Source organism: Oculina patagonica, chromosome 8, assembly GCF_052425735.1.
Source record: "Oculina patagonica isolate OP01 chromosome 8, crgOcupat, whole genome shotgun sequence".
NCBI lineage: Eukaryota > Metazoa > Cnidaria > Anthozoa > Scleractinia > Oculinidae > Oculina > Oculina patagonica.
In genome coordinates, this window is record NC_135765.1 from 12,876,917 (window position 1) to 12,889,698 (window position 12,782).

A 12,782-nucleotide genomic window follows, 5' to 3' on the forward strand; every position below is an offset into this window, starting at 1 on the left:
GGACAACGTAAATTCGACGCACGTAATCGCGCGCGTAAAATTTCATTTTACGTCCGTTTATAATTTTTACGCGCGTTAACGTGCGTAAACAAAAACGCGACAGTGGAAATCCACCTTCAGGCCCAGAACGCCAAGCGAACCGTGCACGTCAGTCCCACAACGCCAAGCGAACCGTGCACGACCAAGGACGAGGACGCCTGGGGACGAGGCAGACATTTCCATACACGGAGAAGAGAGGTGAAAGTAAAACGCGCTATGGAGTACTTTTCACGAAATTCAGTCGAGGTGTTTTGAAATGTGATGAAACACTGTTTTGAATGTCTCATGTAAACGAAATCTTTTAAGATTCTTCCTTTTAAAAAAAAAAAATTAAGACTGTGCTAATTTAAATCAGACCACAACACCACACCCACTATTTTGATTTCCTATGTTTTTACTTGATATATACTGATATATAAAGTACAGTAAAACCCGCGACTAAGAACCTAAATTTTAAAAACCTATTAGGCTAAAATTTCCCAGTTAGACACCCTCAATATACTAGGAACCTCTTTAGCTTACTGATTTGGATATAGGTTCTAATAATCTAAAATAAATGTTAAAAATTTACTTTTATTTAAGATAAGTCGACATTCTGGATTCTCTTTTAAGACACATAGGAGCCTTATCACTCTAGCTGAAATGTAAATGCCTAAAATACTATTATTGATACAATCATATATCTATATCTATATGGGGAGAGGGGTCATGCAAAAGGCGATACCGATCACTTGTAGTGATGGGAGAATCCCATCACTGCGCTAATATAAATAAAATGGTATGCAAATTTTCTATAAGGAAAACGCTGAATACCACTAAAAATTCTATTACTAACAATGTAAATATTTCTTTAGAAAATAAGAACCTCTTAAGAACTTAAATAGCGTTAATAATTTAATAAAGATTGAGTTCTTCTACAGTTTTAAGCCGTTATTGTGATATTTCAGTTAATTCTATGACCAGTTGGTCAGTGCGGAAATTGCCTTAAATTGCGTGACATAGCCCCTTTAACCTAGATACCAAAATATGCATTGTCCTACACAAGAACCATCATTGTAATTGACCCGGCAGGGCTTGTCCGCTCATTGACGGGCAAAATGGACGACCGCTGGCCGGTTTTAGATTCTCCCAGTAGGCTCGGTTAGCTCTGAAAATAGGTAAGAGATTAAAAAACAATGTGACACGGTTTTTTCAATGTTTATCGGTTTGGAAACAGTCAAACAAACAAATTACTGAGATGGCAAAACGTCCTTTATAACAATTTCTTAACAGAGCATATTTATAAACTGTTGAGGTAATAACGCTATTCAAACCAATTTGAATTAGAAGTGAATGCCCTGGGGATGAATTAATGATATGCAAATAGTTGTATAAAAGAGGAACACGTGTAATTCTTTGTGCGCTCCATTCTAGTCCAAGATATCGAGATGTTGGCTCCCCTGGCCACCCACCCGCCCGCCGTGAGAGGAAGCCGGTTTGAAGTCTCCGCCATCTACTTGGTATCTACTGAGCCTGGTTTGGGCTTGTCCCAGGCCAGAGTGATTCCCACACCTTATCTACATGTCATGAATACCAATACTCAAGGCAAAATATTACACTAGGGAGATCACGTAGGTTTGGTTGATTATCGTCATCTTTTTTTCAATAACAATAATAATCACAAACCTTAGACCTTTGCTGCATAACGAGTACCCTTTCCAACAACCTCTGCCCCTGTATTGTAGCTCTATCTCTTCCAAACTCACCTCGCTCGAACTTCAGCTACCGAGTGGTGTTTTAGCGCCTCTCCCCATGGACTGTGTTTCTCGCTGGCTGCGGGTAACCTGCCTCGCTCAGGAGCCAGCTAAAAAGGGAACAAAAAAGACGTTCGACGCTACATTGAAAAAGACTGCTATTCCTTGCCGAGGGTCATCATAGAAATGACTGAAACATTGTCAAGCCTCCTCTGCCAAACTGTTTAATTAACTTAACTGGATACCATTTTTTGAACAGGCTTAGCTAGCTAAGTGCTGTATTTTTCACAAGCGTTTACAAGGGCATGCACCGACCTATCTTAAAAGTCTACTTGATATTGGCAAGAGATCCCGACAAGTTTTCTCATACATTCAGTAAGGGTCTCTTAATGGATTATCAGACCTACCTCCTCAGCGATAGCCCGGATGTGGTATGGCTGAAACCCACAGCAGCCGCCGATATACCTGACTCCCATTTCATAGGCCCGCCGAGCGTACTTATGAACATCCCAACGAGTTACAGTTCTTGGTTCAAAAGCTGAAAAGAAAATAAAGCAAAGTACAAAAATCATTTTTATTTTGTCCAAAGTCACATTCACATTACAAACTACAGTGTTGATCAAAGAACGTATCGTTTTCCAGAGTTCCAGATTGTGGGGAAGAGGCATGAAGTCAACTGCCGTAAACAAGAAAAAAAAAAGAAATTTTCCGTTCAATTAGGACAACTTCAGTGTTACTCGATCGTTTTTCCGTAATCTGCAAACCTGGAGCAGGTTACAAAGAACAACGCGATTACAATAGAGCCTGTAGTTAGCAGTCAGATAGATTTGCACCTCGAATTTGGCTTTTAACGAGATGATATTGTTAACGCTAGCAGAAAATATACTTGTCAGAAGTTTCAAACAAAAGGAGAAAGGAGGGGCGCTTGTAGAGTCGACGCATAAAAAAACAAATATATATATACTTAATGTTCCAAGATCATTAGCCGTAATTCGGACATTTTTCCATCAAAAGCGATGTTTTGTAGCTCAAAGTGTTTGTTTTACTGCTTGCTCATTAGTTTTTCTATCCAACATTCCTACAATACGTAGTTTTGTAAATGTTGTGAAGGCCGCGAACTTTGCCAGGTCAGCTAGTGGCACTTCCTTCTTTAGCAAGAGACGAATACTGGCAATCAAAAGATACTATTTTTTAAAATACTGTAAAAGATTAAATTCTTTGTGACGTTCAAATGTTAATTAGGCGCAACCCTCAAATAAGCGCCGCACTTGAGGCGCTTATTCGAGTAACTACGGAAGTCAGCTACCATTTTGCGAAGGAAAATTACCCAACGGGCTTTCTGGTAAGCCAGGAGCTCCCAAACGGCCAGCATCAGGAGTAAGATAACCAACTGGTTGAGTCATCAGATGAGCCTTTAGTCCTTCTTTATCTAAAGCCTCTTTCATTAAACCAATGGTCTGTAAACTTATGTTTGGATCAAAGCGACAGTTGACACCAATGATATCAGCTCCTGATAAAATAAAAAATTGTGTGAGAAACGTGGTCATTGCCCACTCTTCTGTCACAAATCATCGAGCTTGGAGTAAGTTCTGAAGGCTTAAAGGGGCTAGGTCACGGTATTTTAGGTAATTCTATTTATTTTGATTAATTAAGAGCTCGAAATTTTAAATTGGCAAAGCAAAAGTCTTTTATTGGCAAAATCACGGCCACATAACAAACAAGAATGAATTTCGAGCATTTTAAATGACACTTTCATACAAATTGAGTTAAACTTGAAAAATGTCGCGCCGACGTTTTCAAAGTTTACCTTAACGCAGTCAGTTTTAATCTTATTGAGTTAGCCCATCCATGCCCCGTTTTAGCCATTTTGTGATTCTTTTGAGTTCTTCTACAGTTTAAAGCCGTTATTGTGATATTTCAGTTAATTCTATGAACAGTTGGTCAGTGCCGAAATTGCATAAAATTGCGTGACATAGCCCCTTTAAGACAATCAAAACTCGGTAGTATATGCAAGGTGCTCTGATTGCGCCTTGCTAAAATCCCAGGTAAAACGATTAAAAACAACTGGTTATTGTCTTCACCTTCCCCAGGTTCTCACCCTAACAAATCTTGATCATTAAATCCAACATATTCACCGTGACGTTATTTCAACGCCGTTTTTTTTAGAGGGGGAGGGGAAGGGAGTAACACTTCAAACACTTCAAAAGACTTTTTCACTGGGTGGTATTTTGTCGAGGGTCCCAAGAACCTGTGGCGAGAATTGTATATGTTGTAGTTTAAATCTATCTTTGGTTTAAAATTCTTCAAACCAGTTTGATTCTTCAAACCACAATCCCGGCCAAAACTCTTAAGACAATAACTGAAACACGACAGTAAATTACACCCTACACCAATTCAGAGTGTATTTAATTCCCCCCTCTCCCCTATTCAATGTTGTTTTTTTACGAAAACGTTTCTCGGCAGACATACTTTAGCAAATGTTAGCAAAAGCGAATGTCAACATTGAATGGGGGGGGGAGGGGTGAGGACTGTTTTCATTTCTCATATTACAATGGCTGTAATCACTGCGATAAAACATTGAAAAGAGAAGTTGTCTCAACAGGTTTCGTCCGGGATTGCAGTTTGATTTTTATTTCCCTTCGTTTCAGATTATAATGAACACGAGACAATGGAAAATAAAAATTAAACTGGCTTAAAAAAATTAAACCAAAGATAAATTCCAACCACAACATATACACTACGGACTTAAAGATAACTGGACGGCTGACCTCGAGGACGGCTGAGCGGAAGGATTTTTAGTGTGTGTGTGTGTGTGTAGCCTATATTGAGCGGAGCATAGAGCCTTTGCATAAATGGCGCCCAAATTTGAATAACAATACTTTGTACATCCTTAGCCTCATGTGAATGTTAACAGACAAAGGATTTTTTACGCGAATGTGAGGCTTAGGGTGTATAAGTATTTTTTTTCAAATGTGGACGCCATTTATGCAAAGGGTCTATGAGCATGCCCGCTCAACGCACATTGCCGTCCAGCTCCACCCAGCTCGGTGTCGAGGCGATTTGCAGTCCACCAGTGAACGTGAGTGCTTTTCGTTTGATTTCATTTAAAAATCTCATTATTTTTTAATTTTGCCACTTTGTTAGGTGGTCCTTGGTGGTATTCTTGGTTTAGTACTGATAAAAAGTGAAAAGTTAAGTTTTATTTGCGGTTGCGAATATATTTGTTGTTTTGCAGAACGCTAATGGCAAAGCCGCGTGGGTGAAATTATGAACTTTCTTGCTTGTGTTTTTACAAAAAAAATCACTTGGAATTTGTACCCTGTGAAAGAAAATAGTGCTTTCTTGGGCTATAAGGGCCAAACCATTTCGCAAGCCTTTCAAAAAGAAGCCAATAACGAAGCCGTCCTCCGTTCACACACACCGACTCATAACGTTTAGAGTTCCTGCCAAGAACGTCGACATCGGCCCAGTCCTAGGCCTCCTCGCGAAATTCTACCGTCCTTGTCCCGTCCTCGAGGTCAGCCGTCCAGGTATCTTAAAGTCCCTATTGGCACAGCATCACCACATATATGAGTTTTACTAATAAAATGAAAATTATTGATTGTATGCGTGCAAGTGTGCTTCAATCCATTTTTCGCTTCAATGTCGAAATATGCGGTATGACCTCTTTTTGCAGACTATTTTCATCAAAATTTAGAATAGTTCTCTTGATTTTATGAGTTTTACAAATTGAAACCCATCGTTTAATCGTTATAAAATTGCCTGGAGGAAATATTGAAGTCAGCAACGGTTTGTTACCTTGCTTATTCAAGTGTGGTTCCATTTTGCCTTTCAAGTTTGCAAGCACAAGGCCTTTGTCTGTATAATAATGAGACTTAAAAGCCCAGGGGCCCGTTTGTCAAAAGCCCCAGTACATAGGCGGCGTAGCAGGGGGCAGGGGCTGTAGTCCCTCCCCCCCCCCCCCCCTCACGTTTACGTTTTGGTGCCAAAAGACGAAAGATATTCCGTCTCGCGAGTGAGTTCAAACATCTTCGTAACTTCTTTTGAAGTCTTTGAGAAACTTTGTTTGAGAAACTTTGTTTATCTTCGGAAAAGTTCGAAATATAATCGGAAACGTTCGTATGGCCTTTGAAAAACAACGAAGAATCTTCAGAAATCTTCGGTCTAGAAACCGCTCAGCAAACAAGAAGTTGCTAGAACGTAAAAAGAAATGCCCCAAATATGAAAACCTGCCGAGAAATTTTGGGACAGTCTTTTTTTTCCGGTGGCGAAAAGTTTTCGCCGGGAACCTTCGAGAATCTGGCCCCTGCAGCACACGAATTACAGTACCTGCCTTTGCCAGTCTTACAGCACATTCTCCTGGAGGTACATTATTACTATCACCAAGTGGTCCTATACACATAGTTATGGCTGCTGTGTTGTTTGTGGACTTTATCACCTCTACAGCCCATTCTGCTTCCTCTACCTTTGAAAAGAACTGAAGGGAGTGGGGGCAGTTAGAACTACCGTTCAGCATAACAAATAGTCGACAAGGGAACAGGAAGGGGCCTTAAATTATTTTTTAATGTAAGTGTAAAGTGTTTTGTGTTGTTTTAGAACGAAAAATGGGATTGGATTCCTCACCCCAATGGTGACTACCGATAAGAAACTTTATCCGGTGAAGTAAAGCAATAGCAAAGAAAGGTAGGGTTAACTGAGTCTTAGGGTTCATCTTAATGACCCATCAGCCCAAGACATATCTCTGGTTTAAAATGATAAGAAGTAGCTCTACTTTCCCATGGATGGGATGCTAGTCCATAACAGGGTCCCCCCCCCCCCCCAACCCACAGCTTGCAGTTAATTTAGTTGTACAGCCTGTGCCTCCCACAATGGAAAAGAAAGTCTTAGAACTGAAAAAAAAAACGTGTCTCTTCACCATAAAGTTGATGTTCTATCAAAAACCATTCAACCGGTCCATGAGAGGAAAGTTAAACATGCGCTAACACTTTTTTTTTTAAAGAATCAAAAGATATGTAGTTTGAATAAACAATCACATATATTTGGGTACTTCTAGGGTACACCCCTACATACCTTAAGGGTGTGGTCAATGTTATGTGTGATATATGTCAGAGGTTTTGCTAGTAAGAGGAAACATTCAGCAATACATCCCAAAAATTACAAGAGGAGCCTGAAGGGGTAAAATGTGAAAATGAAATTTGGGTCACTGGGACTGGAAATCACACAACAAAATAGACTGGGACTGGGATTTGGGAAAATTTGGGAAAACTATAGGCTGGAAAATGGGATTTAGTCAAAATTTGAGCTGGTAAAATTGGATTTTAGATCCCCCCCCCCCCCTTAAGGACCCTCTTTAAAAGTGTAAAGTTGTAAGGATAAAAGCAAAGTTCAAACTGCAGTTATCTTTGATCCGCTGTCATGTTGTCCTGCATTATTAAACTAGACCTAAACACACAAATCCCAAAAAAATGTCCTTTGCCTTTGTCTCTCTCCTCCCAGAGGCCTTTTGTTTTTTTGGGGGCGCGGGGGGTTTTTTTTTTTCCCCCCCCCCCCCCTTTTTTTTCCCCCCTGGCGGGTCAGACTGAGACTTGAATGAAGTTATCTTATCTATCCAGACCATTTTTAGTCAAGAATCAAAATAATAATTATAATGCAAAAAATACTTACCTCTGCAATAATTAAATCAACATTGTTTTTGATGAAAATCTCAATTTGTTCTCTAAACTTCTTCATCACAACTTTTTTTCCAGCACCACGTGAATACAGTGAAGATGTCTGACAGATAGATCCAGCAAAATAAGCTCCTCCTTTCTGAGCCACGCCTTTGGCAAGATCACACGCTGCCTGGTTTATTTTGTCGGTCTGAAAGAGAACCCAAGCATTGATATCATTATAACGATGTTTATTGCACATTGCACAATTAAATTCAAATTAAGAACATCAACAAAAATAAAATATAGGAAACCATATTTTCATTACCGAGGTTTAGCCATCCAGAGAGAGGGACACCTAGAGCCATGTGGCCCAAACTGCCGAACTTATTCCGGTTTCTGAAGCATTAAGCGACTAGGAGTATTTCTAATCCCCCCCCCCCCCCTCAATGAGATGCTAGTTAATCGTGGGGATTCCTCCCAGTATATGTCACCGGTGGAGAGAGGCACTATGAGAGTAAAGTGTCTTGCCCAAGAACACGACACAGTGACCCCGGTAAGGGACTGAACCCGGACCCCTTAATTCAGGGATCCAGTGCACTAACCATTACGTCACCGCACTTACCATTTTAGCCATCCAAAGACATCAAATTTCAAATTTCAAATTTCTGGGTGGGTCAAAGACCATGCAAGGTGAGGACCTGTGGCTAGTCAAGCCATGATGCCCTTCTTTGTTGTGTTGTTGCTTTGTTATAGGCAAAATTTGAATGAATATATGTGAATAACAAAGTTTCAGTCAGTACAATCTGTTTGTTTGGTTCTCAATGATGTTCTTGTTTTGTTGCCATGCCTCCACTAGCCCCAGGTCTCCACTTGTTGTGGTTTTGATCCAACCAGAACTCAAATGTGAGCATTTTGAATGGCTGAAATGTGGTAGAGAGAAAATCCGTTCAATGTTTTTTTTTTTTTTTTTTTTTTTTTATAAGGAATCTACCGTAAATTTGGGATTAAATAATTTTAGTTTCTTAAGGGTTTGATCAAGCAAAAAAAAAAAATTTCACATGCACTCAAAATCTTTGGCTTTTGAAAAGCCCTTCTTGGGAGTGCATTTTTCAAGTGAAAACTCACATTCAACTTTGGATTTGATATTTAAAGTTGGTGTCAGCATTTATTTAGAAAAATTAATAATATAACTATTATATACTTAAATATTTTTGTTCATTCAGTCTATCAATTTTGAATTCCATTTCCAATGATTTATTTGTTAATATTCCTGTAAGGTACTATTTAAGGTATGTACACACCCCATATCTAGCATGATCACCCTCCATATCATCATCCATTGAAAAAGTAAATGCTTGAATGACATCAGCTCCTGCTCGCAGAAACTCTCGATGAAGCTGACGAACTATATTTATCGTCAGATAATGGTAAAAGTAAAACACTTGCATTAGAGGATAATCTATTTGGCTTAACTTAAGGGACCCCTTTATAGATAATGATCAATATTGCACTGAATGGTGGTATGACAACATTTATATTGCTCACTGAACAGATCTATATCTATATCCACTATAAGGCACCTTATTCATCTAAGGTAACCAGGTATTTTTTTAGTATGAATTTACCTATTCTGGGCAGATCACGAGTATTACAGTCCATATTGATACAGGAATGGATACTTTATTTTTTTTGTAATTGCGTGACAGTTTCACTTGCTTGCCAAGTGTAACAACAAAATAATAAGACTGTCACATCAAAGAGATACTATTATTTACATTAGCTTTGACCGAACTTAAAAACACATTACGGAACGGTGCCCATTGAAACGTGTCGCCCGGGAAAAGTGGGGTACCCATGATGTTTTGCGGGCACCAAGCCTTGGAAACGAGACTGCAAAAGCTGCCGACAGTTTCGGTTTCTTTAAATCCTGAAGTGACGAATTCCCAAAAGGGAGTTGAACGCTATGCCCCTGAGTCCTTTAGAGGACAATGCTGATGGAAGTGAAGGAATTAAGCATTGTTTGGAAGTGTCAGCAAGCTCTTTTTATCGAAGAGTTTATGCAAAACCTCGTAAGTAATATTTCACGACCAGAATTCGAAGAGCGAAAATTGGCCGAACAAAGGTATAAACAACAAATTTCTAATCGCTAAATTGTCTACAAGTGGCGAGTGACAATTACATTTGCCTGCCGGGACTAACCACAAATTACTGTCTATTATTTCCGCCGTCTTAGCAAAAACAATGGTTGAGAAATCGACCTACACCGGGGATTACTTGATTTACAGTACGTTACGCATGCTCTGTGTTTAATTTTAAGCTTATTTGCATTTTCCCGTGCGACGCTTATCAATGGGCGCATTTCCGTAATGATATGAACTGACTCTGTCTGTGCAGAACTATTTGTCTAAACGGGACTTTTTATGATTGTTGTTGTTATCCAAATATCTAGACTAATATTTAAACACATGCATATTTAATTGTTACTCGATCTTGACAATGCCAACTTGAAGATGCTGAAATGTTGGCTTTTTCCATAAAATATTTAATTAAGTAAATAATTAATTTGTTTGTTCGTTTGCTTATTTTTTTTTATTTTTTTATTTTTTTATTTGTTAGTCTGTGTTGTGCTAAGGCCTCATTTTTCCTTCTGCATTGGAAGAGCTACAGCTCTTCTAGGAAGTAAATTTTGAAATGTCGACTGATGTACATACTGCAATAAAATACAATGTTTATCTGCTTTAATCACTTTCTGCGTATGGTTTACTCCTGTGTTTACTGCTCAATTTTACTGTCGGTAAAACTATCGGAAACTGTCGGTAGCCTGTCGATAGCCTGTCGGTAGTCGTCGGTGGCCTGTCGGTAACCTGTTGACTGACAGGCCACTGACAGTTGGTAACAGGGAGCTGTTCTATCTTCACAATTACTGACTGCTGGGATTTAGAGAGTAGCCTGCATTCAATATAACCAACCTCTCATTGTTACCTTAATATTGTGCTTATTTATAACCTGGAAGCAGGACTGCAATGAATCAGAATTAAAATAGACCTGACCTCCATCTGGATGTTCCACAGTACACTCAGGAGTCCAAGGTCCAGCTTTTACATATCCACGCTTTTCCAATGCATGTGTCATTCCTCCATCTCCAACAAGAACTTCACCTGCATTGAGCCGCTCCAAAATACGGCACACTGTAGTCAATAATAGAAATAAATATTTCGGTATGAATAACTTGAGGACAAAAGGGAAATACAGCATGGACGATTTTTATTCAACATACAATAATTTAGGAATGGTCGAAGCTTTCTGGGTTTCTGTGTATTTGTAAAGGCCCGCCAGTGAGATAAATTTAACATGCAGTCCAGATCTAGCATTGCCATTGGATATTGAAAAAAATGAGCTATAAAATTCCCTCACCTAATACGATTCCCTTACAGTATACTTTCTAATTTTGCTTAGCCAAACATTTGGCAGTTTTATTTTGCATGGTAAGCTTACTTATAATTCCCAGGGAAGAGCCAGGCAAATGTATATCATCTGGGGATCACGTGTCACGCAATCATCAGTGTAATAAGAGATGCATGCTGCATGTGATTCAGCCAGTAAAGAGTCTCAACTTGTTTCATGAACAGTTTTTCCGATACGAATTCAATGTAGTTTCATTAGCTAGTCCTCACTAACCTTTTCAGCCTTTGACATTGTTTAGAAGGCCTAATATTCCAAAAGATAGCTCGAACCTTCTTCAACTCCTGACGCCTTCTCCGACGATCTCGAATCGAGCTGGCCGGGGGTGACACTGGGGCGTGAATAACAATCAGGATTGCTGTTGGACTGGATTGGACTTCAAAAAGTGGAAGGTGAACCACGATTAGTCACGGCGGTTGATCTGTCTGTACATATTCAGAAGGCATTATAGAGAAAGGTAAACACGTTTTAATTAAAGAAAAGAGTCAGTGCTAGGGATCAGAGTCCCAAAGGGGTAAGAACTCCACCACGGGACGTCGACCCGAGTGTCTCGAAAACAAAGACCTATAAAACGAAGACCCGAAGACCCAAAGACCCTAAGACCGTAAGACCCCAAAAACTCGAAAACGAAGACCCCCCAATTTTTCAATGTATTTTTACCTTTATTTTTACCTTTACCGTCATTGAATAAACATATAACAACCTGAAAACTTTGTTGTTGTTCACTACCTTTGAGTTCCTCTGCAAAGCTGTTTTCAGTGAAGCGTGCCAGTCACTTTGAATCATGGCTTTCCGCCGCGTGCGAGAAGGCACCAAGATAAACGCAAATACTCACAAGGCAAATGGCTGACCGCTTCGGTTTTTTATTGACCTTCACAGCAAATACATCTGCTGGATTAACAAACTCTTATTCTGCATGAAGTTTTTATCCTGTTGCGGGTAGCAGTTTCCAAGAATCTTGAAATAGAAACTTTTTTTTTCGAAGAAGCCGCCATGTTTGTTTTTAATGCCCAGACTCCTCTCTACAATTCAGAGCTTGGCTACTAAGCATTCATCATTCGCGAACGATTTGAACGAATTACAAGTGTTTCAGGAGTGTTTAGAAGTGATAATATCGAAAAAATGATATCAAGAGAGCATCCAAGTTTAAGATATTGTGAACTCAAACTAAAAAGGAGGTATGACAAGTGAAATTTAGCTTTCGTAAGACTTAATTTATATTAAACATTGCAACAACCACGGTGTCAGTGTTTCGAAACCGTGCTTGTTTGCTCTTGATTGTTTACCAATAGAACTTCACTCAGCTTCACTTGAACTTCAAACTTTATGGTCTGTATATTTCTTTCCAAAATTTGAGCTTCCAAATCGGGGGTGCGGCTTATACATGGAACTTAACGGTATTTAGCCCTCCTTTATCCCAGTCAAATTTTCCTTTCTAAAGGTAAAAATACATTGAAAAATTGGGGGGTCTTCGTTTTCGAGTTTTTGGGGTCTTAGGGTCTTCGGGTCTTCGTTTTATAGGTCTTTGTTTTCGAGACACCCCGTCGACCTAGACGAAAGATAAATTCAAAGTACACATTTATAGGTTTAATATGTGTATTTCTTGCCCAATTTAACGCATCGTGCCCATTTAGCTATAGGCATGTTTTGTACGACTTGTTCCTACTTTATTCTTTATTCATATCATTTTGCTGATCATAAAAAAATATCTTCAGACGTGAAAAGTAATACGTCATAAGTGGTACAAGGACCTTATTCGGTCAGTACTAAACATCTTCCAACAGGAAATGTTTAAAAAAATGGGTTGTCTGGGCACAGGCAGTCCACCCTATGTGTTCGCAGAGATCGATGAACTAAAGAAACTCAAAGAAATCTACGACGGTTAGGAATAAAGCAC

The 12,782-nt window shown here is 39.3% G+C and overlaps 1 protein-coding gene across 1 annotated transcript; it reads right to left on the minus strand.

The window, feature by feature from the left end:
- Positions 1–415: 415 nt before the first annotated feature.
- LOC144663881 (S-methylmethionine--homocysteine S-methyltransferase BHMT2-like) lies at positions 416–10,648 on the minus strand. Its single transcript, XM_078524966.1, has 8 exons — positions 10,474–10,648; positions 8,725–8,828; positions 7,437–7,631; positions 6,102–6,249; positions 3,100–3,282; positions 2,180–2,310; positions 1,785–1,882; positions 416–1,186 (listed from the first exon to the last, which is right to left on the minus strand). Exons 1-8 carry the CDS (start codon positions 10,553–10,555, stop codon positions 1,090–1,092), a joined length of 1,038 nt encoding a protein of 345 aa, XP_078381092.1. The 5' UTR covers positions 10,556–10,648; the 3' UTR covers positions 416–1,089.
- Between the last annotated feature and the right edge of the window lie 2,134 nt (positions 10,649–12,782).